Below are 25169 nucleotides of genomic sequence, written 5' to 3'. Positions count from 1 at the left end.
AAGTAGGGGTGGTCGTACAAAAGGCAAATGCTGCCCCTTGTGAAAGAGGTGGGGTATTGTAATTGTTAGAAATGGACAAACTTTCAATACTTTAGTCACAAACATGAAGTCTAAAGGTGATTCCTTTCATTAGCGGACCAAATCCTGGCCCTGAACCTTGAATTTGAGACCTTTTTTGCAATTGGAAGGCTGGAATGCTATAAAAAGATGCAAGGTAACAACATACCGTGTTTTGTGAGCGGTCCGAAAGCAGCACTGCGTCTTTCCCGCTGTCCATGCTCAGTCCACGTAAGTACAACCTTCCCCCGGGACCATAGCGACCCAAAGCAGGTGGCAGTCGCAAAAAACCTTGAGGGTCCGCGCTGGAAACTTCAGGGTCCGTGTCATCGGGACGGAAGTGAGAGCAGACGTCCACGGAGGATAATGTGTTATTGGTTTGCGGGACACCGACCGGAGCTTCCTCCCCACCTGATAGGAGACACCCTGAGGTGGCGGACTTTAAGCTGACGGTATCCCTGCAAAAGTAGAACTTTTCGCTTTGGCTCTCAATCCGTCTCGGGGTGTTCTCGTTCTTTGATAGGTCCTTTTCCTTGTTTTCACATGCTTCTTCTTCCACTTCCTGCTTGTCGTCCTCGGGCAAGTCGAACGTAATGACCGGGATCTTGATGTGACATTCACCAGAATCCTTTTGAGCCTGAGAAACATGTCACCATGCTTCAGTGTTGCTATGAAAATGACCATTACACAAGACACCTCAACCTACTACCATTTTTCTCACCTGGGCGTTCTCCAGAAGCCTCTGCTTGACACTTTCCTCCAGCTGGGCGGCGGCGAGAGGGTCACAGCTCATGGTGATGACGATCTGGACCGCGTCGTCGTTGCTTTCGGCGTCCATGTGTCGAGGCGCAGAAGAAGTAAGCGGTGCGGAATTGTCCGTGAGGACCACTTCGATTTCATCGGAGCAATATGTTTCCTCCCCTTGATCGTTCTGACACATGATACAAAATTATTTGGATCTATGCTCAACTCACAAGGGGACAAAGAAATATTGGTTCAGCCTGTCAGTCAATGAGCTAGTTACTTGGATACCCGCTCAGTTAATGAGTTGATAACTTTGATTGGTTACTTTGTTAGTTACTCAATTACTCAGTTAGCTAGCCAAGCTCAGTCAATTTTTCATCCAGTTAGTAAGATAGTTCGTCTGACAGTCCGTCTGTGAATACATTGGTCAGTTCGCTGATTAGTTAGCGAGCTAGCTATACAGCCAGATAGTTTGTCAATCAGTCAGTTGGTTACTTTGCCTGGTTTTTAGTCAGTTATTTGGTAATTTACTTTGTTGGCTAGTTTTTCAGTTAGTCAGTTCATTGTCTATAAATCACTCCGTCATTTAGTTAGCTAGCTAACTATGCAGTCAGTCAGTCAGTCCGTTGGTCAGTACATTGGTAAGTTTGCTGAACAGTTAGCCATCTATCTAGTTATCTAAATACCCAATTAGTCCGTCAATGTGTCGAGCAATCAGTCAGTTGGCTACTTTGTCTGGTTTTTAGTTAGTTACTTGGAGATTTACTCTGTTGGCCATTTTTTAAGTCAGTCAGTCAGTGAGTACGTTGTCTATGAATCACACAGTCATTTAGTCAGCTAGCTAGCTCGGTGGTGAGTCAGTTCGTCAGTGATTTAGGTAGCAAATTAGTCAGTCTGCTATTCAATCGGGTACCTAGCTAGTCAGTCATCGGTCAGCAGGGAGTCATTTTCATAAAACTTAGAATCCATTAAATGTCTCCTAATCCTCTAGACTGACACTGAGTAGAGTGTCTTCTAATCATTCTGCTTGACACTACCACCATCTATCCACCTTGCTAGGGGTGTAAGCTCAACCAATGCTGTCCATTTTGTGCTTAGCATCACCTGTGTAGCTGGGTCTGGCATGTCAAGGAGCTTGTGAGGGCACTCCTGGGCGGTCTCCAGTGAGTTATTGTTGGCATCTGATGGCTCCTTGTTGTCCTCACTCTCCTTCTCAACACCATCATCTTCATTTGCTTTGCAGGGTAGAAGACCTTGAGGTGTTTCTCCACAAACTTCCTTGTTCTCCTCACTTGATTTCTCCTCTTGTCTTCCCTGATCGGCCGACTCCTTGTCGTCGTGGATTATTCCCACAGATGGAGTCTCCTGTCTTTCATTTAGGGATGGGGGCCTCTGCTGAGCCTGCAGCAGAGGACTATCCTGGTCTTGGGTTCTTTCCAGGTTAGGCTCTGGGCTCGGATGTGGGCCAGCCTCCCCTGGATTCTCTCTTGGGCATTCTGGTCTACAGGCCACTGCAGTTGTGGAAATCATAGAGAAGCACATTTTAGGTTTTGATGAAGAGTCTATGAGGGTATTCATGGTCAATCATCAATCAAACTTCACCTTCTATTGTCTTCCCCTCGTCTGATTGGAAGCATTCCTGCAAAGAAAAGAAACAGAGCATTGAAATTCACCTTCATGGTAGCAAGCATCCATCGCAATGTATACATAGTGACCACAACTCACCAGCCCGATCAGTCCCACGTCGGTTTCCGTCTGCTTGACGGTCACCTGGATGACCTGACTGGGGTGTTTGCGAGCCAGCATCGTCATGGCAACGCTGTCTGGGATGGTGCTGCTCTTCCTATTGGACAAAGGTAGACTTGGTTGACGCTGATTTAGAAAATTTATTTTCGGTGTAATTCCACTATTGACCACTAGATGGCTTCGGCCTCAAGTTTCACCTGAATTCTTGAAGTAAATTCAAACTACGAGTCTTGGAGGACAATGCTGTAAACGATGTCTTTTTGTATGTCACTTCTTTTGATAGTCACCTGATGTTAGCGGGCGGGCAGGCGTCGGAGGCGGCGTTACTCTTCTTGTCCGCGGCACCGCTAAGGTCAGATAGGCTGCTGCGGACCACCGCTTCACCTTCGTCGAACAGCACGTGCAGACGGTAGTTGGCCGTCTTAACCAGCACGAAGAAGACAGTGACGGAGGCGCAGTAGATACTCAAGGCCATGGTGGTCGGAGGCAGGGCCTGCATGCATGGACAGCAATGGTTGCGTTGTCAAAGCAAAAAAGGTAGGACAGCGTGTTAGCACCGTTAGCTTTAAAAAGGAATACTTTACTGATTACTTGATCTTAAAAGATCTCAAAACCAAGTAATTGATGTCAAGTCAATGAAGTCCCAGAGCGCCGATGCGTATGTAGAACTGTCGCAAATTGATACGGAAGGTCTTCTTTAATCGATTGCAAATATTTATGCTTTCCTCTTCAGAACTATTTGAATCATATTCATAACTGGATGAGTAACAAGAAAGCATCTTCTCCCAATCTGAAGCCATTGTTTTGATTCTAGAGCAAAACAAGACATCTTGGGGTGACGTCACGAACCAGGCGGCGGGACCTTCTGAAACTCGCCATCTCCGAGGTCATTTTGAAGTAGTTATCGGACACTTTAACTCCTTTTTTATTGGTGTTTTACACTTGGCAAAAAATATCAGCCTGCGTGTTTTGGCTATTTTTAGATGCGAGAAAACGTTTTTCTGATGTCAGTTAGGAAAGAAAAAAATGGTGTCGGTTGTCCTTTAAATGACACACAGACAATGAGCATGCGTTCACAGTGATGGCAGCAGTTTATTTATACTGTCACATGCGCCGAGAGGGGCAACAATACCGCTTTCTTATTCTTGCTAAACACACAATGGATGATGTCAGAAGGTGTGAAAAAAAATAACAACAACAAAAAAAGCCCCCCTAACTCACCAGATGTAACGCCAACGGCAGGATGAGCAGGAAGATCCAAAGATAGAGGTGGCAAGAGTTGTTGAATTTCTTCTGCTCGGGGTCATGGTACCAACCCCCGGTCAGGGATGCCCACACGCCCTGACGCAGGGTCTGAGCAATGTGGGAGCCCATCTCGACCTCCCTCTCCTCCTCTTCCTCCTCGTCCTCCACCGCCTCCTCCTCCTCGTTCAGGTCGGTGGGCCGAATGGTGTCGATGTTGAATTCTGCTCGGCTACAATACAATAAAGAGGCTACGCGCCTCCATGTCGCTCGTGCCACTTAGCTCCTCCCTCACGGCTCGTCGTGGCGTCTCCCATCCCGGCGTCGACGGGTGAATCATCCCCAACGCCGCTGTCCTCATCCTGCTCGGCTCGCCTTCGTCGCTCTGTCTCTTTCTCGCTAGCTCGACAGATGCGCAGATTTGACCGCCTCCTCCCCCTTGGCTCCCCCTTCCTCCCACCCTCGGTCCTTGCCTCCCTTCCCCTTCCCATCCGTCCCTCCTCCCGCTCTCCTATTATGTGATTCCCACCTTCACCGTTTTGCGGAATAGAATAGCTTGTAACATTTTATGCACTTGTACGCGGTATCATAATGTAGCAGGATGCTATATAGATTAGACATTTTTTGTATTAACTGGGTGTGACAAATTGGTTTGGGGCGGGGCACCCAAATTATCTCATTTATTTATGTCTTGCTACTGAATGTCAGACAGTAACGATCCTATGATGTAATATAAATAAGAGCTCGCTTGCTAACCGGCTATTAGCTGGCTTGCTAACTACCTATTAGCTGGCTGGCTAACTGGCTATTGGGTGGCAAGCTAGCTGTTGGCTGGCTGGCTAGCTATTGGCTGGCTCACTTGCTAGCTATTATCTGGCTAACTGGCTATTAGCTGAGTAGCTGGATGTTGGCTTGCTGGTTAGCTATTAGCTAGCTAGATAGCTTTTATCTGAGTTATTTCGGGTCGAGTGAACGCTGGCGCGTGTGGCTGCCACTGCTCACCCACAGAAAAAAACTTGTCCTGTGACTGTAAAGTGACCTTGAGAGTTTTGAAAGGATCTTAGAAATGAAATGGATTATTATTATCAGAATCAGAATCAGAATCATCTTTATTGCCAAGTATGTAGAACACACAAGGAATTTGTTTCCGGTAGAACACGCTGCACTAGTATCGTCGTCAAAAAAAAAACTGATAAAGTGGCACTATACAGTTTTTTTTTATGTTTTTCAATGTTATGGTGATACATGAAATATAGAAAGTTAGTTAGCTAGCTAATAGATAACTAATAGATAGCTAGCTAGATATCTTATAGATAGTTTATGGATAGCAAATAGATAGATAGCTAGGTAGCCAGGTAGATCGCTAGCTGTATAGCCAGATAGCCAGCTCGCCCAAAAGCATTAAGCGCCTTGTGTGGAATGCGGTGGAAACTTTGTCGCAACGTTGCGATCTGAAAGAGGAACAAGTGTCCACACGCGGCTGAGTTATGGCCAAAATAATTATTGTTATTGTTGGATTGGATTAGCCTTTTTTAGTCTCGCAGTGGAGAAATGTACACATTTTAATTTGTGATTAAATGTGCATAATCTGGACGCTCCATTCTTGCCATCATCTCCATGAATTCGGCGCGCTCTCCTCTCACATTCCAATGTTGGCTCTACCCCCTCCCTCCTATTGTATAGTCACGTGTCACCAAATCCACCAATCAGAGAGTGGCAACCAGCAAGGCAACCACCCCCCGCCCCGCCCCGCCCCCATCCTCGCCTCTCTCTCCCATCCGCCGCTCAGTCACCCCATTTCGTCTTCCAAACTCCGACAAGCGACTAACTTCCAACACGATTTGGTTGTTTTGATATTCCTTTCTACGCGTTTTACTTATTTTAAAAAAACAAACGTCTCCACTTTATTATTTTCAGGATGTTGGATTGGATTTTTTTAGAGTTCACCCACCCAGAACCGATGAGGACTTGCCGGGAGTTGTGAAGACGAGAAGCGCTACTTTTTCTACCAGCCACCGAATCGCTCCAAGCACGGAAGCTAACCAAGCTAAGCCGTTAGCCTCGCGCGCGCATGTGTGGAATGCGGTGGGAACTTCGTCGCAATCTGAAAGAGGAACGAACGAGTGTCTTAACACGTCTGAGTTATGGCCAAACGACGGCTAAGTGACCCTAAACGTCGTCTTTGAAGAGGGGAAAGCCGTCGCTCGGCGGCCGCATCCTTATTCCCGGGGGGCAGGTGCACCTCCTCCCCCGCGGCACCTGTGACGAAGCCTCGGTGGCGTTAGCTTTAGCATCGAACACTTGTTGTGGGACACTTGGTTAATGTTTCTCCCGTCGACGTTTCAACTCCGAAAATGGACATTGTGACGTTTATTAACTTGACTAAGTGGAACATTTAGTCAACTTTTAGTGAGCGTTAACACACACACACTGCTAGCCGGGTGTCGACGGAGTGGAGTGGGATAAAGTTACAATCCCTTGCGGGACGCTCCTCGCCGTGGGACTTTGGCCAGTGTTAAAAAGCCCAGGCGGGGATTTCCCCCTCCTTTTCACGAAAAAAAAAACAAACTCCACGCAACACCATGCAAAGCTCGAAAAGTCACCATTTGCTCTTTTAATTTAGCCTCTTAAGCCCCCCGGCACCCTATGGTGCCATTACGACCACCGAGAAATGGATGTCTCGCAGGCCGCTTTCCCAAACGGTGAAGGGCGGCCGGGCGGTGGAGGGACGAAGGCACATGCCTGGACAGACTCCCCCGCGCACGCGTGGGCTCATTCGGCCCCGCTGTGCCCGACACGGTCGCTCTGGACAGCCGCGTATGACTACGAGGCAAGCGGGGAAGATGAGCTCAGTTTATGCCGAGGCGACGTGGTGGAGGTCCTGTCCAAGGACGCGGCCATCTCAGGCGACGAAGGTTGGTGGACGGGCAAGATCAACCACCGTGTGGGTATCTTCCCCTCCAACTATGTCACCTACCAACCGGCCATTTACCGCCTACCCGTCGCCAGCGTCCGGGAGCGGGTTCCCGCATCCCCCGTCCAGATCCCCTTCACCGAGCTGGTACTGGAGGAGATTATCGGCGTGGGGGGCTTCGGGAAAGTATACCGCGGCACGTGGAAAGGCCAGGAAGTGGCCGTGAAGGCGGCCCGGCAGGACCCCGACGAGGACATTACCGCCACGGCGGCCAGCGTCAAGCAAGAAGCGAAGCTGTTCTCCATGCTACAGCACCCCAATATCATCAAACTGGAAGGGGTGTGCTTGGACGAGCCCAACCTGTGCCTGGTCATGGAGTACGCCCGCGGGGGCACCTTGAACCGGGCGCTGACGGGGAGGCGAATCCCGCCGCACATCCTGGTCAACTGGGCCGTGCAGATTGCGCGAGGGATGCACTACCTGCACGAGGAAGCTGTGGTCATCCACCGAGACCTCAAGTCCAGCAACAGTAAGAACACCACTTGGCACACACAGTATGTAGGCCTCATTTCAGGGCAAATAATAGTATCGTGTCACGTGTCCATATATTACCGTATTTTACCATGTATAAAGTGCACCCAAAAGCCTTGATTTTCTTTAAATAATCACCCTGTGCCTGATGTGTGGAGTAACTTTTCATAACTTACATACCGTAACTTTTCATAACTTACATATTCAAGGAAAAAAATAATTTGTGCACGATGCATTAAATGGAATCGATATAAATCGATATAACGAGACTTTACTGTATAATGAATCAAAATTGGTTGGTTAGGAGCTTAAAGGACAACCAACACATTTTTTGTTTCCTAACTGACATCAGGAAAACGTTTTATATAATCTAAAATACCCAAAACACACAGTATGATATTTTTTGTCAAATTCAAAACACCAATAAAAATGAGTTAAAGTGTCCCAAAATTGCCACAAAATGAGCTCGGAACTGGGCAGATTCAGAAAGTCCCGCCCCCTTGTTGGTGACGTCACGCCAGGATACTCCTTTACAAACTGCCTTGCTCCAGAATAAACAATGGCTTCAGAGAGTTCAGATTGGGAGAAGATGCTTTCTTGTTACTCATCCAGTTATGAATATGATTCAAATAGTTCTGAAGAGGAAAGCATAAATGTTTGCAATCAATTAAAGAAGTCCTTCCGTCTCATTTTGAGGCATCTGGACTCCAATGTAGCATCCCAGAAAATGCACAAGATGGCACCCAAGCTCCGTTGGAAATGGGCTGATTTGTCTGCTGCGAATTTCTGTCAACTAGTATCAAATAGTAGTCTTGGTGCAACACACAGCGATTCACCATCACGTTATTTATGTTATTTCGCCATCAACACGGATCAACACGAAGTTTTCAGACTAAACAAAGTACCCAAAATGCATTGTGTGTCACTTTCTCGGTCAGGAGCGTTCCCTCTGTGACGTCACTTAGGGCATCGTCATCAACTCGAAAACAAGACTTCCTGAATATTCAGCACGAGTCTTAAAAGGTCAAATATAGCTATATGCAGCAGAATCTTTGTAAAATACGCTCAGTAGAAGTCATTTGAAGTGATTTTACAAATTATAGACACAACTTGTCCGGAGGCGTCGGTTGTCCTTTAAATATATTACAGGAAAATATTATACCTTGGGGCTCGTTGATGAATTGATGTATTGCATGATAATTGTTTATTCAATGAAACCATGAATATTTTTACTTTTCCACGAAGGTAACCTGCATTCTTTTATTCCATTTTCGTTTTGAAATCCCACAAGAAGGAAACTTTGCTTTTAGAAAGGCTTTTTAGAAATGGTTCACTTTCTCCAATTAGGGACCTGAGGTCTGTATGCACTTAAAGTCCGTGTGCGTCCTCGAGGGGATGTGAAATAAAGTTCGCTTGCACAGCTGGGATGATCCCCCCCCCCCCCTTTGCCCTTATCCTTTAGCACACACACCAGCCAAGCACCCCCCCTTAGACCCCCCCCCCCCCTCCACGACCCCCCACCATCACCCCTCCAACTTGTTGTTCAAATAGACGCAGTGATTGAACAAACGTCAACACACGCTTGTTCTTGCCACATGAGCAGATCGGATACCGCAAGTTCCGATGGTCACGTGACCAGTTTTTAAGTCCAGTAAACTCATTCGCTGCCGAATTTGTACAGCACAGGTGTCAAAGTCAAGGCAAGGGGGCCAAATCTGGTCCAACACTTGATTTTATTCGGTCCGCGAAAGCGAATTGAGCATGTCCAGTTCCATGATGCTTGCAAACGTCTGAAGCAAAATTTCAAATTGCCCCATATAAACAATAACAGTCATTATTTTTGACTTTAAAATGACTACATTGACCTCCAACTAGCTATTCCGAACCATAATTGCCAATTTCCTCGTCATTTTACCGCACTGGTGTCAAAGTCAAGGCCCGGGGGCCAAATCTGGCCCGACACATCCTTTTATACGGTCCGCGAAAGCAAATGGAGCATGTCAAGTTTCATGAGGCTTGCTCAAGTCCCAAGCAAAATTTCAAATTGTCCCATGTAAACAACAACAACAATCGATGAGAAGGTTTCTACAATCATCATCTGTACTTCTTTGAAAGGTGTCAGATGTTTTGCTTCTTATCCAAGAGGCTTCGTCAGCTAACTAAAATCTTTTGCTGGTAGTTTTGACTAAAATCCCTACTGTCCAGACGTGGCGGCGCCAGACTCTGCTATGATTGGTCCCTGCCCTCAGGTTGGGGGGAGTAGAGCACTACTCCCTGCAGCTACACTGATTACTTCTATTGTCCTGCCTGAGTATGGGGTCTACGACTTGCCTGATTGCCCCATTTGATCCGGGATCACCTCATCAGCATAACAAAGCCTATGTTGCCTAAGAAGTCGGTTGTAGGAATGATCCAAATTGAACTTCACCCTACCGTGGCGATTTAGTGCTTCTAGGTATTCAATCAGACCAGCGTAGCTCTTAAAGATGGCAAAGACGCGTCTTAATTAGCGCCCAGATGGCGAGAAAAGACTTAAATGGTCGCGGCTAATCGGATGTTTGGCGAATATAAACAAACCACTTTTGCAGATGCCGAGCTGCTAACACACAAGCGCGGTGTTGTTTGTCCTGCCACTTTACCGCGATCTGGTGCAGGATCGAGGCCCCCGCCGGAGCCGACAGCTCATTTAGCTCATTTTTAAAGGACAACCGACGCCCCCGGACAAGTTGCGTCCATCATTTGTAAAATGACTTCTACCGAGCGCATTTTACAAAGATTCCACCGCGTATAGATATATTTTATGCTGGATATTCATAAAGTCTTGTTTTCGAATTGATGACGATGCCTGAAGTGATGTCACGAAGGGAACGCCCGTGAAAGCGACACACAATGCATTTTGGGTACTTTTTTTTAATTTTTTTTCGTAATTTTTTTCATTCTGTGGATTCCATGTGAAAATAATCACAATATTCAGTGAGTGTTGAAAAATCATCCAAAATGGCTGACACCGAATGAGATACAGAACCATTTTAAAAAAATGTCATGATAAATATGTGATCTGTCAGTCATTCTTGACAGTTCAAAGAAACATTTTTTTAATTTAACTTTACAAATTAAGACCGTTAAAGGAGGTTGTTGGATGCCAAGATTCTCTTCAAGCGCACCCGAACAAGAAAAAAAAATATTAATAATTTAACTTGGACAAGTTCCTGTGATTTTTTTTTTAAACTTTTTTTGCGTTTTACTTTTTTGTGTGTGTGTGTGTGTGTGTGTGTGTGTGTGTGTGTGTGTGTGTGTGTGTGTGTGTGTATTCCCCAGCGTGAAGGAAAATCCGCCGCAAGTCCCGCCCTTCCATCCACTTGCCATTTGATCAACTCCCTTCGTATACGTCGGCGCTCCAGATAAACATGTGGCTATTTGATCAATGATTATATGTTGAAAGTCAGCAAGATTTATCCAATCTCCTTTTGTGTGTTTTTTTTTTTCAGCTAATCTGTAAAATCCCAGCCCGCGGGGGAGGAATGTTGCTAATGAGGGATAAAAGCTTAACATACGTTTGCACAATGGACTGGTCAAGCAGCGGTTGCTAGGTTACTGCGGCCCAAAAGAATGGCCAGGACTCGGAGGGTCCCAAAGCCCTGGTTTTGTTTTGTTCCGTTCATATTTAATCTCCCAGAGAGCAGCGCTACTCTTTTATGGCCACAAACTTAGAGGGGGGGGGGGGGGGGTGGTTCGCCTCCTTTACTCGCTTATTTTTCCTCCTTGGCCGTTCCTCCCCCTCCCCGTTGCCCCTTTATCATTACCCTCCGTCGGGGTTTTTTTTTTTTCATGCTGGGGCTCCCTTCGAAAGCCTTTTTTTAAAACAATACTTCCGACGTAACCTCTAAAGTGAGTTAGTCGAAAAATGATTAGATAGCTAATTCACAGCAAATAAATAGCTAGCTAGATAGTCAGCTACTTAGTTAGATAGCTAATAGACAGCAAATAGCTAGCTAGCTAGCCAGCTAGTTAGTTAGATAGCTAATAGACAGCAAATAGATAGATAGCTAGCCAGCTAGTTAGTTAGATAGCTAATAGACAGCAAATAGATAGCTAGCTAGATAGCCAGCTAGTTAGATAGCTAATAGACAGCAAATAGACAGCTAGATATATAGTCAGCTACTTAGTTAGATAGCTAATAGACAGCAAATAGCTAGCTAGCTAGCCAGCTAGTTAGTTAGATAGCTAATAGACAGCAAATAGATAGCTAGCTAGATAGCCAGCTAGTTAGTTAGATAGCTAATAGACAGCAAATAGATAGCTAGCTAGATAGCCAGCTAGTTAGATAGCTAATAGACAGCAAATAGACAGCTAGATATATAGTCAGCTAGATAGTTATATAGCTAATAGATACCAAATAGATAGCTAGCAAGCCAGCTAGTTAGTTAGATAGCTAATAGACAGCAAATAGCTAGCTAGCTAGATAGCCAGCTAGATAGTTAGATAGCTAATAGACAGCAAATAGATAGCTAGCTAGATAGCCAGCTAGTTATTTAGATAGCTAATAGACAGCAAATAGATAGCTAGCTAGATAGCCAGCTAGTTATTTAGATAGCTAATAGACAGCAAATAGATAGCTAGCTAGATAGCCAGCTAGTTATTTAGATGGCTAATAGACAGCAAATAGATAGATAGCTAATAACTCCCTCCCCATTTTAATGTTAAATGATGCACCTGCGTACGTGCGCGATGGACACAGCCTCAGTGGGAAAGCTACCAAAGCGGTCGGGGGAGTGTTTAAAGGGGTGTGGGGGGGGGGGGGGGGGGGGGGGGGGGTGCTAGGTGTTGAAGGCCAATTTTTCCCACAACTCCCCCCGGTGACACAGTTACTGTCTGTCTTTTCTGTGACAAGAGAATGGGGGGGGGGGGTTGCTTTCTCTGTGTCTTTTACGACCTCTCCCTGACTGCACCGATTGTTGCGTTGAAGGGAAAAAAGGGCCCGTAGATGACAAGGGCTGCCCTCCCAAACAACCAATCAGTACGGAAACCCCCCAAGCCCCCTTTACAGGCGACCGTAGAGACTGCCCAAACCAAAAAGTACCAGTCTCATACCTCTTTATGTTTGTGAAGCTATAATTAGCCTGGTTACAGGTTAATATGTGCGGCAAGCTAGCCTGAGGGCTTGTAGGGGGTGGGGGTGACAAGTGACCGTGATAGATGGATTTAGGCGGCCACGAGCCATGATCCTTTTCCTACCGGCCGGAATGCCCAGTCGGGGAATGTTCAGCTAGCTTACGACAGGAAGCCACCCCCCCCCCCCTCCCTCCTCCTCCTCATTACCCATCCCCCATGGTGGACTCGAGCTTAAGTGTGTTGACACAGCTAGCAAAATAGCGCCACGTCAAGTTAGCAGGGCAGCAGTCTGAGTTTTTACAGGGTTGCATCAGTGCTCGGTTATGCTAGCATAAGATTGCGTCATCAGCTAACGTTGCTCTTCCCTTCTTTTCGTTTATTTCGTTTTCTTGGCCTGAATGTGATTAAAATGTCGTTTCAAGACAAGATGAATGTTTTTTTTTCCAAAAACGAACCCGTCAAAATTTTATTTGATGACCTTCAAATTGAGAATGACCTGCCACTGAACATTTAGCAAGCAAAACTCACTTCGACTCAGCATGATTCCAACTCTCTACTATCTTTGTGACCGCTTTATCTCTCCTTTTTGATACCTGTCCATATTAACTCATTCACTGTCGTTCACACATGTATTTAGGAGTTGAAAATACGATATAGAGGGCCATTCCTGAATTAGTTAGTTTTTTTTTTTAATGCTCTGGTGCTGATAAAGTGCTGGCCTGACCTCTGGCAATGTTTTTTCCCTTCCACAAGGGGGCAGCATTTAGCTTTTTTTTTCCATGTTAGGACTTTGTTCCAGCTTCAGCTGTTGTTAAAGCGCTATATAAACCAATGTGGATGTATTCCATTGTATTTTGGACAACCGGCCTCATTTCAAGCTTATATAACGCCAGACTCATATAATTTAGGAATTAACTCTTTTTTTCCTGATGAAATTTGAGTGAAAATGACAAAAACCCTGGCACTGGAATGGACACATTTTTTGCACGTCTGGCAGTGAATGAGTTAAACGTTTTGCTCCAGCTTCAGCTGTTGTTAAAGCGCTATATAAATCAATATGCATTGTATTGTATTGTATTTATTTTTGGACCTTGAGGCGGCAAAGCTGATAGAAAGAAGCGTGAGAAGCTACTTTGAAGCTTGTGATCTTTCCACGAGCCCACCAGGAAGATCCCCTTTTTGCAAGATGGGATTATCATATGGGAGGGGGGGGGGTGTGGTCCGTCCGCCTCGTGGGCATTGCCATCTCCAGTTGCCGACTTCAAAACATGTTTTTTTTTGGTTCCCAGAAAGTGTGTGTAAGGCGAAAAGTGTGTGTTCCAAACATTAATTTCCCATAGGAAACCATTAAAATGAAAATAATCCGTTCCCATGTCCCCATAAAACATAATGTTCAACTAAATAAACCTTAAAACTACACCAAATATATTATATTTATGTATAATGTAATGTGCTATGGTATTGTAATTAAAGAAATAAACTGTACTGAGAAAGTTAAAGTTAAAAATATTTGCCAATCCATAAATTAGAAGATCACCCAAACAATATTTTTTTTACATAGCGTATGAAACATTTTACTGTTGCGAATAGTCCTCACGTCGCTTAGGCAACTGCCGTTTGAGCTTTCGGACGTCTGAACTTTGCCGTGGTTTGTTTATTCCTTCTTCAAATGTTTTATGGCGCTTGGCAAATTGACGACAGTCGAGAGCGAAGGTGTATTTACCTCCCCGCCACCTCACTCTACGTTTACATCCGGTTGCCCGGTTACATGAAAATCATGGCTGAGCAGCAGTTTCGGGGGAAAGAAGATTTGGAATGTTATTGACATCACTTGATTACATGTTGCAAACATTGAAATGTAACACGTTTGGACTTTATTTTGAAATCCGTGTCTTGAAAGAGTGTCTGAAATAACGTCTGGCCGGACGCCTGGGGCGTGCAACTTTTACATCTAATTGCCATGTAGAAATTTCACTCGTTTGTCCTACTGTAACATTTTTAGCGTGTTTATTTTCAAGGCATCATGACATCAACCCTCAGTTATGCTCGGCATGGCAGCAATACGCTGCCAATCCTTTCCGCTACCTTGTTTTTCAGGTTTGCTCACGTAACGCTGCGCATATAGCCCAAGTCATGCTTGACTGTCAAGTTGCGACTTTGAATTTCAGCAGCATGAAATACGAAATGTTGATTCCCTTCCCAGCAAAAACGGTTCTTTTCTGCATGTCGCCTCAATCTGGCTACAGTGACACCTCGGTTTATGAACCCCTTGGCTTACGAACTTTTCGGTTTGCGAACGTTAAATTTATGAACATTTTACCTTGGCATACAAACTATTTTTGGGATACACACGGTGCGCCACAATGAGTAATGTGTCGTTCGCAAACGAGTCCGTTCTCCTAACTCCTAAAAATGCCAGCCAACTCATTTTTGTCCTCTATTCCCCACCCCCAGTCTTCGGTTAAAGCCACATGATTGGTCAAGAACGCAGCAGTGAGGGGAGGTGGTTTAAACATTAAAAGAGACAGGCAGACGACAGAGCGAGAGAGAGAGTGACAAAATGGATAGAAAACAGTGACATTTGGACTCGTTTCAACTTTGATAGATCAAAGGCAGAGTGTAGACTGCAAGGTTAAAATTCCCATCAATCAGGCTCCACAAATAACCCGTACAAGCCATCTGTACACTTGATGCAAAAAGCTATCAACCCAGCTAAACAGAACACAATTGATGAGGAACAAGGTAAAATTATCGCAGAGAAAACACCTACAAGGGATCATTCCTCAAGATGGTGAAAGAAGAAGCTACGTTCCTCATCAAGTGTTTAATGCTGATGAAAGCGGCCGCTCCGTTCCATCAAGCCATCAACGACCATCACAAAGGGCAATAAAACCACTTTATTATACAGTACAGTTTATTTCTTTGATTATAATACTGTAGCACAATTATTATACACAAAATAACGTATATTTTGTGTAGTTTTAAGGCTTAGAAAGTATGAAAATGATGTTTTATGGGGACCTTGGAACGGATTATTCTCATTTTAATGGTTTCCTATGGGAAGTTAATTTTTGGGATACACACTTTTCACCTTACACACTGTCTGGGAACCAATTAAGTTCGTAAACCAAGGTATCACTGTATTTTGTACTTGTCACGCAAGACCAGGTGTCGAGTTCCAGGCGGGTTTTCAGGGTTCCCCCTCCGACTTGGGGCCTGAGGACGGCCACATTGTGGTGCTGTCAGGTGTCCGCTTTGACTGAAACAAATGAGCCGCGCACCGCTCTTGGCCACCGTGGATATCAGCTAACATTTCCTTAGCCACGTCTTTCGACTCTGGATGCTGTTGTTCTTCCACCTCAACGCGTTTGGGGTGCTTGTTTTTCTTTCACCGGGCCACTTTGGGTTTTTAGTTGTCTGTGTTAAGTGCATAAAATACTATATTGACAAAAATATTGATGAAATCCGTCTTCTTTGCCCCTCCCCCCCCCCCCCACTCCCGCCTTCAGTTCTGTTACTGGAAACAATCGAGAACGACGACATCGGGAGGAAGACATTGAAAATCACCGACTTCGGCCTTGCTCGGGAATGGCATAAAACCACCAAGATGTCAGCGGCGGGCACCTACTCCTGGATGGCCCCCGAAGTGATCAGGATGTCTCTTTTTTCCAAAGGCAGTGACGTTTGGAGGTGTGACATTTATTTATTTGTATTTATTTATTTTTGGCCTCACCTTCCCCCACCCGAGCCAATCGGCCATTTTTAAACTCAACACCATCAATGTGTACCATATTTCCCGCACTATAAGGCGCACCTAAAAGCCTTTAATTTTTTTCAAAAGCTGACCATGCGCCTTATAATCCGATGCGCCGTATATATGGATCAATATTGACAATATCTTGCTGTTGCGCCTATTCGTCCTGACTCCGCTGCGCTGTAGCGTCTTTTTCTACTGAAGGAGTCTTTCTCTCCGAGAGAAGAACATTGTTATCGGTAGTTGTTGTAACTCTCTTTTTTTTTAGCGAGAAGATTTTTATAAACCGACATGGCCCAATTTCTAAAAGCAGAATGCTCCATGAGCTGTTCAAAGCAAGTGTCTTTGTTTTTATTCTGCTTTGTTTGCAGTGTTGTTTCTTTTACTTTGTTTGTTTGCACATTTGCATGCTATTAATAAAAAAAAGGTTTTTTTCCCCTGAAAAAAAATCCGCCATGCACTGAAGCCGCGATAAGTGAACCGCAAAGTAGCGAGGGATCACTGTACATAGAAAAAGTTGTAAGATATGTCATTATTATATGCGCCTTATAGTGCGGAAAATACGGTAACTATGACCCTGCATCCCACCAAATGGAACTTTTTAATCACTTTATATGTCACCCATATTAATCTTGCCAAAATGTTATTTTTGTGCGTTTGTGAACGTTACTTGTTGTCTGCCCTCCAGCTACGGCATTTTGCTGTGGGAGTTGTTAACCGGGGAGGTGCCTTACCGAGGAATCGACGGCCTTGCCGTTGCCTACGGAGTGGCCGTCAATAAATTAACATTACCAATCCCCTCCACCTGCCCCGAACCCTTCGCGAGGCTCATGGAAGGTAAATAACACCCCCCCCCAAAAAAAAAAAAAAAAAAAGTCATTTGGCTAATTCAGCCATCTTTAATTTTTCAGAATGTTGGGACCAGAACCCGCACGTGCGTCCATCCTTCTCCTGCATCCTGGAGCAGCTTTCGACCATCGAAGAGGCGGTGATGGCCACCATGCCGCAGGACTCCTTCCACATCATGCAGGACGATTGGCGCGTGGAGATCCAGGAGATGTTTGATGAGCTCAGGACCAAAGAGAAGGTTTGGAAAAATGGAGGGCAGATTTTTTCAGAGACGTTAGTTAGCTCGAGGGGAGAAAGAAAGGGGCATTAGCCCATTGAGCGAATTAGCCACGACATCGGTCCGTTTTCTCTTGAGCAGCCTCGCGTAATCTGAGATGTAGATGGTAGGTGGTTACAAAGGTTTCCGCCATTAAGCTGCTTTTCGCGAATTATCCTCCCAGGCTTACGAGGATAACAGGTAACGGGAAAAAAATGGAATATAGCCGTAAAGCTTCATAAAAATCTTCATAAAACTCCGACGCTGGATTTGAACCGCCATGATGAAAAGCATCAATAAAATCTCTGTGATGTGTCTATTGCTAATTCCCCAGGAGCTCCGTTCCCGCGAAGAAGAGCTAACGCGGGCGGCCCTGCAGCAGAAATCCCAGGAGGAGCATCTGAAGCGGCGCGAGCAGGAACTAGCCGAGCGGGAGATCAACGTCCTGGAGCGTGAGCTCAACATCCTCATTTTCCAGCTCAACAAGGACAAACCTAACGTGAAGAAGCGCAAGGGCAAATTCAAGCGCTCCCGCCTCAAGCTTAAAGATGGCAACCGCATTAGCTTGCCTTCAGGTTGGTAGCCATGAAGGCCTTCGGGGCTCTTGAACGTAAACATCCTGCCATCCGATCATTTACAAACGGTAGCTTTTCGAGCTACAGTGATACCTCGGTTTACGAACCCCTTGGTTTACGAACGTTACATTTATGAATTTTTTACCTTGGCGTAATAACTATTTTTTGGGATACACACGGAGCTGCCACAATGAGTGATGTGTCCTTTGCGAACGAGCCGACATTTTTTTTTGGCCTCTATTCCCCGCCCCCAGTCGTCGGGTAAAGCCACGTGATTGGTCAAGAATGCAGCATTGAGGGGAGGTGGTTTAAAAGAGACAAGCAGACGACAGAGAGAGTGACAAAATGGATAGAAAACAGAGACATTTGGACTCGTTTATAATTATCGCACAGAAAGCACCTACTAGGGATCATTCCTGAAGATGGTGAAAGAAGAAGGCTACGTTGCTCATCAAGTGTTTAATGCTGATGAAACCAGCCACTTCTTTCCATCAAGCCATCAACGGCCATCACAAAGGTAAATAAAACAACATTATTATATAGTACAGTTTATTTCTTTAATTAGAATACCATAGCACATTTATTATACATAAAACAAGGTATATTTTGTGTAGTTTTAAGGCTTAGAAAGTAGAAAAATATGTTTTATGGGGACCTTGGAACGGATTATTCTCATTTTAATGGTTTCCTATGGGGAATCATTTTTTGGGATACACACTTTTTGTCTTACTGGGAACCAATTAAGTTCGTAAACCAAGTTATCCCTGTATTCTGAGATACGCTACGCACTGTATTGGCGCGCAAGCTAGCTCTTGACATCCGTTTCATCTCCTCTAGACTTCCAGCACAAAATCACAGTGCAGGCATCGCCTTCCATGGACAAGAGGCGGAGCCTTCACAGTACCAGCTCCTCTCCTCCCGGCAGTCCCACACTCATCCCCCGCCTACGAGCTATTCAGCGTGAGTTTTTTTTTTCTCCCCCCCTCACCACCTCATCTCTTCTTTTTCCCAGAACGAGTATCCAAATCCACACGTCTGCCTGTTAAATGGCGGCGAAAAATCCGTGCAGATGAACAAAAGCTAGCCGTCGCAGTTGTTTGCACAGTTCGCTAACGTCGTTAGTCACGCGTTGACGGTCATGCGACAACTGGAACAAATTCCGCTCGAGCGACGAGTTGATCGGCTTTGACGTGCGTACGTAGCGGCCAGATTAGCCTTTTGGCCAACATCACCCCGTTATGGATCACCGTTCGGGGAGAAAAAAAAAATCGCCGACTGTACCCACATGCTCTTCTTGACTATTCCGATACACCCGAGCGCCATTTTGTGGCATTTTAAAGGATTAGATTCGATCAGATTAGATCAGATTAGATTAGCCTTTATTAGTTTTACACTGGAGAAATTTACATTTCACAGCAGCAAAGTGAGGAGAGGAAGAGGAAAGGAAAAGAAGAAGTAGACAATAAAATTTATTATTATTATTATTATTATTATTATTATTATTATAGCAGGTTCATGTATTGTATTTTCTACAGCCGTCCCCATTTCAAGCTCAGATAACTCCAGACTCATCTAATTTAGGAATTAACTCAATTTTTTTCTCATTTCATTATATTATAAAAACGGTTACACACTTAAATGAATGAGTACATTACTAGTCCTTACATGTTTTTTTGTATTACTCACCTAGTTTTGGTTATTTTAAGATATCGATGAAAAGGTGTCTTTGCACACCCGCAGTCACGCAGGACGAGAGCAACCGCACGTGGGGTCGCAGCGCCCCCTTAAGGCCGGAGGAGTTTGACGACTTTCGGAGAGGCATCAAGAAGAAAGGAAGAACTTGGGGCCCCAGTTCGGTGCAGAGCAAGGAAAGACCCGCCGCGACTGAGAGGTAAGTAAGCTCGCTTTGTTCATGTCGCCTTTTTTTTTCTTGTCTTTCGTTTTTTTTTGTTTTTTTTTTTTATTGTGTTTTGTGTTTAGGGTACGCCCCCTGTCCGACGGCAGCAATCCTTGGTCTACCAGTCTAATGAAGTCGCAAAAGTCTGTCCCGCTCGCCGCTCTCTTTGCTGAACAAGGTGCGTTTGTTTTTCACCCCCTCCCCACTTTGCTCAGTGTCTGTGTTTGCTTTGAACGTGAAATTTTTGCAATACTTGAACCATCATGAGGATTTCGGCTTTCCATTTTGTGTCTCAAGTGTGCTTAAGAGCTTTGAAAGGGGCTTGGAAATATTCTTCTTCTTCTTCTTCTTCTTCTTCTTCTTCTTCTTCTTCTTCATCTTGTTCTTCTTTTTCTTTTTTTTTCTTCTTCTTCTTTGAGCACTTTTTATGAGTCGCAGCTGTAGCTGCAGTAAATGTATCGTCATCAAATAGTTCGATTCAGACGTGGCACTACTGACGGCCCTTGTATGAAATGCACGGCTCGCCACTGCTAACTAAAACGTCTCCGTTTGAAATGCGTCCTTGTTGTCAATCTCCAGCAGGAAGCGCTAAAGACGAGGCTTTCCTCCAGGAGGGCCTGGACGGCAGCTCCAAACCAAAGCAGCTCAAGTTCCCCAACCAGGTGTATCTGGATCTACCTCTGTGGCGGGACGAACAGCAGGCTCCTTGCGCCTGCGGCGAAGGCCTTGCGGGGCCGCCCGCTCCCGGCGGCCCGACGGAGACCCCCGAGGACCCCTACGCCACCACTTCCACTTCCTCCGCCTCCACCACCCCGCAGCTCACGCCCACCAACAGCCTGAAGAGGACGTCGCCCCGGCGGAAGACCGACTCGGCGCTGTACGGCTGCGGTTCGCTGCTGGCGTCCGTGGCGCTCGGCTACGACATCCGCGAGGCGCTCCGGAACGCGCAAGAAGACGGCGAGCCGCCGCGGGAGGAGAAGAAGAAGAAGGAGGGCCTGTTCCAACGCGCCACCCGTTTCCGACGCAGCACCTCCCCGCCGAGCGGCGGCCGCCCTCGCAAGGACGAGGCCTCGCCGGGCCGCCTACCCAACCCCCACGTCAACGCCGCCTCCGTGGCCGAGTCTCAGCCCACAAAATGTCTCCTGCCGTCGGAGGCGGAGCCGTCGCGCTTCGTCCCCGCCAAGGTGGACCTGCCGCCCGTCGCTCGTCACGTCGACGCCCCTCGGATCGCCCCGCCGCCGCCCGTTGAAAAGAAACAGCCCCCGCCAACCCAAAGCCAACCGCCGGAGCTTCTCAACCATAACACGGGGACGCGCCTGCGCCGGAAAAAGTACAACAACCATGACGGTGAGTCGTTACGCCGTCTGAAAACTTCGGCGTGGAATACTGGGCCAAAATTTACACCACAATATTGGCCCAATTACATCACGAGAAATATTTCCTCATTCGACAAAAAAACTGAGAGAAAGAGCTAGCTAGCTAGCTAGCTGAATAGATGGTTAGAGAGGGAGACATAGTCAGAACTAGCTAGCTGGCTGGATAGGTGATTAGAGAGTCAGTTAGCTAGCTAGCGGGACAGATGGTGAGAAAGTGAGAGAGAGAGAGCTAGCTGGTTAGCTAGCTAACTAACTGGATAGATGCTTACAGAGAGAGTCAGAGCTAGCTTGCTTGCTGGATAGATGGAGAAAGAGAGAGCAAGCTAGCTAGCAAGAGAGATGGTTAGGGACAGAGCTAGCTAGCTGGATAAATGGTTCGAGAGAAAAGAGAGAGAGAGAGCTAGCTCACCAGAGAGATGGTTAAACAGAGAGCTAGCTAGCTGGATAGATCAAGAGCGAAACAGGGCTAGCTCGCTTGCTAGCTGGATAGCTTGCTATGAAACATATACTTAGTCAATTCCTTGTGCCCACGCAACAGCCAACGGCCTCCCCAGCCTGCCGCCGCCGACCGCCCCGAAGAAGACCAGGAACACACGACCCGTCTCCTTCTGGGCCAAACCGCACGCGCGAGGCTTGGTGGCCCGCCTGGGTAAGAGCTACTCGCTGGGTCACTATTCGGGCGACAAGGCGGCGCAGGCCTGCTCGCTGCTGGACATGGACGCCGAGGGCCAGAATCGCGACTGCACCGTGCCGCTGTGCCGCATCCAGAGCTCGCCCGCCAGGCCCAGTCTTTACGAGTTGGAGAAAGAGTTTCTTTCCTAAGCCTTGCGGCGGGGACGATTGCGGGTGTCAAACTGCCAAATTGTGCTGATGATTGGCTTCTATTCATCGATCTATCTAGCTAGCTAATTAGCTAGCCCTCTCCCTCCATATATAATAGATAGCTAGCTAGATAGCTAGCCAGTATCCGTTGTTCATCTGTTTGGCCCCGTCACATCATTTTATTCGGCCCGCGGAAGCAAATCAAACTTGTGAAATTCCTTCATGCTTGCTAAGGTCCAAACTAAAATGTCAAATTGTCGTGTGTAAACCACAATAACAGTCATTAGTTTTGACTTTAAAATGACAAAATTGACCACAAACGAGCAATTCTGAACCATAATTGCCAATTTCCTCGTCATTCTACCGCACTGGTGTCCAAGTCAAGGCCCGGGGGCCAACTCTGGCCCGCCACATCATTTTATTTGGCCCGCGAAAGCAAATCGAGCACGTCAAGTTCAATGATGCTTGCTAAATTCGGAACGAAAATGTCAAATTGTCGTATGTAAACCACAATAACATTACATCATTATTTTTGACTTCAGATTTGTAAACTAGTTATTTATCAATTTGTTGCGCGCTATATGAAATATCTCAAGAGGATAAAACATTCTAATGGCTTCCCCAAATTCAGAACGGCTCCGCAAGAAACCGTAACTACAATGTGACCCACGGCAACAAATGAGTTTGACACCATTGCGCTACGTTATGCTTTTTTTAAAGTCCTATTAGCTATGCTAACATGAGCTAAAAATTGCAAATAAACGCCATATCCAAAGTGACCGAAATCAACTGCAACGATTTTCTAATCTCACAGGCAGAAATAAGTCAAGAATGTTTCACGTAATGATTTAGCGGCTTAGCTTACTTTAGCTAATCTTGCGTTGAATTTGGCTAACGTTAGCTTTAATGCTAAGTTTTCCATGTCCACAAGACAAACAATACCCTGCGATGAAATTGACCAGAATAATTTGGTTACTCAATAAATGCCATGATTAAAGTCGATATGTAACGCTCAACAGTGCAGCTCAGTTTTTGGCTAGCGGTTATCGTAAAATGTGCAATGTGTCGCATTTGATTCTTATAATTTTTTATTTTTTTTTTCATAATCTTTAATCGCAACTGAAGCCAAAACAGACTCAATCAGTTTGACACCTGAACGTTGCTCCCCGGCGCTTACGAGGGTTTTATTGTATTTTTTAATTTTTGTTTTGAATTCCGATGGTTGCCGGTGCAGCTAAACGTTGACCGCCGCTGCCTTTCACAATACATTCCTGTATTTATATCTCTATTTTTTATCCCTAATTTAATAGCCGAAAACAAACAGTACTGTACATGCATTAACCCCCGCCAAGGTCGACTCGATTTGGCCACTTGTGTAAATAGCCTATTAGCATCAGTGCTGCTAGGTGGCGGCGCTTCCAGATGCAAAGGACAGCAGCCTCTTTTGTGCCCGATTAGCATCCAAAGTGCCGCCCGCAGGCCCCGGAAGGAAGCGCAGGTTGAAAAAAAAAAAAAAATGAAGGAATCGCACACAAGGGGAAAACTACGGAGGAGCATTAGGGCCAAGTTGAAATATTGTCATTTTTTTTAGAGATGGGGCATTATTCTGAGGAAAAAAAAGGAAAATTTCTCACAAATTTGCGACTTTAAAACTAGCAAATTTGTGACTTTAAATCTAACAAATTTGCGAGTTTGAATGTATCAAATTTGTGACTTTAAATCCAGCAAATTTGTGACTTTAAATGTAGCAAATTTCCGAGTTTGAAACACACAAATTTGCAACTTTCAATGTAGCGAATTTCCGAGTTTGAAACTCGCACATTTGCGACTTTAAATCTAGCGAATTTGTGACTTGAAATCTAACAAATTTGCGAGTTTGAATGTATCAAATTTGTGACTTTAAATCTAGCAAATTTGCGAGTTTGAAACTCACAAATTTGCAACTTTAAATATAGCAAATTTGCGACTTTAAATCCACCAAATTTGTGATTTTAAATGTAGTAAATTTGTGACTTTAAATCTAGCGAATTTCCGAGTTTGAAAACTCGCAAATTTGAGACTTTAAATCTAGCAAATTTGTGACTTTAAATCTAACAAAGTTGCGAGTTTGAATCAACCAAATTTGTGACTTTAAATGTAGCAAATTTGCGAGTTTGAAACTCACAAATTTGCGACCTTAAATATAGCAAATTTGCGACTTTAAATCCAGCAAATTTGTGACATTAAATCTAGCAAATTTGCGAGTTTGAAACTCGCAAATTGGCGAGTTTGAAACTGGCAAATTTGCAACTTTAAATCCAGCAAATTTGTGACTTCAAATGTTGCAATTTTGTGACTTTAAATGTTGCAAATTTCCGAGTTTGAAACTCGCAAATTTGCAACTTTAAATGTAGCAAATTTGTGACTATAAATCGAGCAAATGTGCGAGTTTGAATGTAGCAAATGTGTGCCTTTTTTTGTCAGAATAATAGCCCATCTCCAAAAAAAGATATATTTCAAGCTGGCTCTAAAGCTCTTCTGTAGAAAACAAATAAACGTTTGTGGATGTTTTTTTCCGAAACATGATGCCGACTTTTCCCAGGTGGTCCCAAATGATTTTTGGCCGTTAACGATGCGGCGCGTCATGTGACCAGCGCTCCCAAAACCGGGGCCTCTTTTCCTTTTTATACTTTTATTAAAAACATTTTGGGGTGGAATCTTTGATAGCGGCCACAAAAATGGCTTCCTCAGGATCAAAATAAAGGGCTCCATTTTGTATTTTGTACCATTGTAAACGCCCCTTTTACACACACACATTTCAATGAGGACTGATGATGCAACGTTTGCCCCATTTGACAAAATGATCTCGTTTGTTTTGTATGACGTCCCCCATAACGCAAGTGTGTCAATACAAAGTATGTTTTCAAATCACATTTGACGTGATTGATTTGACAATGTGAAATCCTGCTATGCTAGCTAACTGCCTTCATCTGACATTGATGGAAAGCGCTAAATACTCCCATTGCGTTTCTTCAAACCCCGCCCCCCTCGCCATTGATTGAAACCCTGCTACAGTATGCGTATCCCGTTGCCACTAGAAACAAAAAGGTAAACAATTAGCAAATATGCAAACAATGTGGCCTTATAAACTGTTTTGCTAACCAAAACAGCAGTTCCCACCTCCATTGTTTCCATGAAAATGTTTCTTTAGCCGTCATCTGTACTTCTTTGAGTTGGACGTTTCGCTTCTTATCCAAGAGGCTTCGTCAGCAATGTTGTAATTTTGGCCCTATATATATATATATATATATATAT

General features: G+C 45.1%; 2 protein-coding genes across 6 annotated transcripts in view; one reads left to right on the top strand and one right to left on the bottom strand.

Annotated features, from left to right (window-relative positions):
- The window catches only part of pcnx2 (pecanex 2), a 21762-nt gene extending 17436 nt beyond the window's left edge, over positions 1-4326 (bottom strand). For both annotated transcript variants that reach the window (XM_089012832.1, XM_089012833.1), the window contains exons 1-7: positions 3769-4326; positions 2835-3040; positions 2527-2644; positions 2404-2440; positions 1906-2312; positions 779-988; positions 227-694 (exon numbers count right to left, since the gene is read on the bottom strand). In XM_089012832.1, coding sequence (XP_088868958.1) covers positions 227-694; positions 779-988; positions 1906-2312; positions 2404-2440; positions 2527-2644; positions 2835-3040; positions 3769-3921 — 1599 coding nt within the window. In that variant the 5' untranslated portion in view covers positions 3922-4326. The remainder of the gene's footprint in view (positions 1-226; positions 695-778; positions 989-1905; positions 2313-2403; positions 2441-2526; positions 2645-2834; positions 3041-3768) is intronic.
- The window catches only part of map3k21 (mitogen-activated protein kinase kinase kinase 21), a 27382-nt gene extending 2213 nt beyond the window's left edge, over positions 1-25169 (top strand). The window contains exons 1-12 of one of the 4 annotated variants that reach the window (XM_089012835.1): positions 2932-3084; positions 3362-3433; positions 5707-7232; positions 15856-16036; positions 16789-16937; positions 17012-17187; positions 17540-17780; positions 18618-18740; positions 19521-19671; positions 19761-19855; positions 20257-21024; positions 21592-25169. In XM_089012835.1, the coding sequence (XP_088868961.1) occupies positions 6461-7232; positions 15856-16036; positions 16789-16937; positions 17012-17187; positions 17540-17780; positions 18618-18740; positions 19521-19671; positions 19761-19855; positions 20257-21024; positions 21592-21875 (2940 nt within the window). In that variant the 5' untranslated portion in view covers positions 2932-3084; positions 3362-3433; positions 5707-6460 and the 3' untranslated portion in view covers positions 21876-25169. Of the gene's footprint in view, positions 1-2931; positions 3085-3361; positions 3434-5575; positions 7233-15855; positions 16037-16788; positions 16938-17011; positions 17188-17539; positions 17781-18617; positions 18741-19520; positions 19672-19760; positions 19856-20256; positions 21025-21591 lie in introns of those variants that run through there. The other 3 variants (XM_089012838.1, XM_089012836.1, XM_089012837.1) reach the window with 3 other exon arrangements.

The sequence above is a fragment of the Hippocampus bargibanti genome, linkage group LG13 (assembly GCF_051943395.1).
Source record: "Hippocampus bargibanti isolate YZ-2025 linkage group LG13, ASM5194339v1, whole genome shotgun sequence".
NCBI lineage: Eukaryota > Metazoa > Chordata > Actinopteri > Syngnathiformes > Syngnathidae > Hippocampus > Hippocampus bargibanti.
Note: the sequence above shows the minus strand (reverse complement) of the source record. Positions and strands in the feature narration are given on the sequence as shown.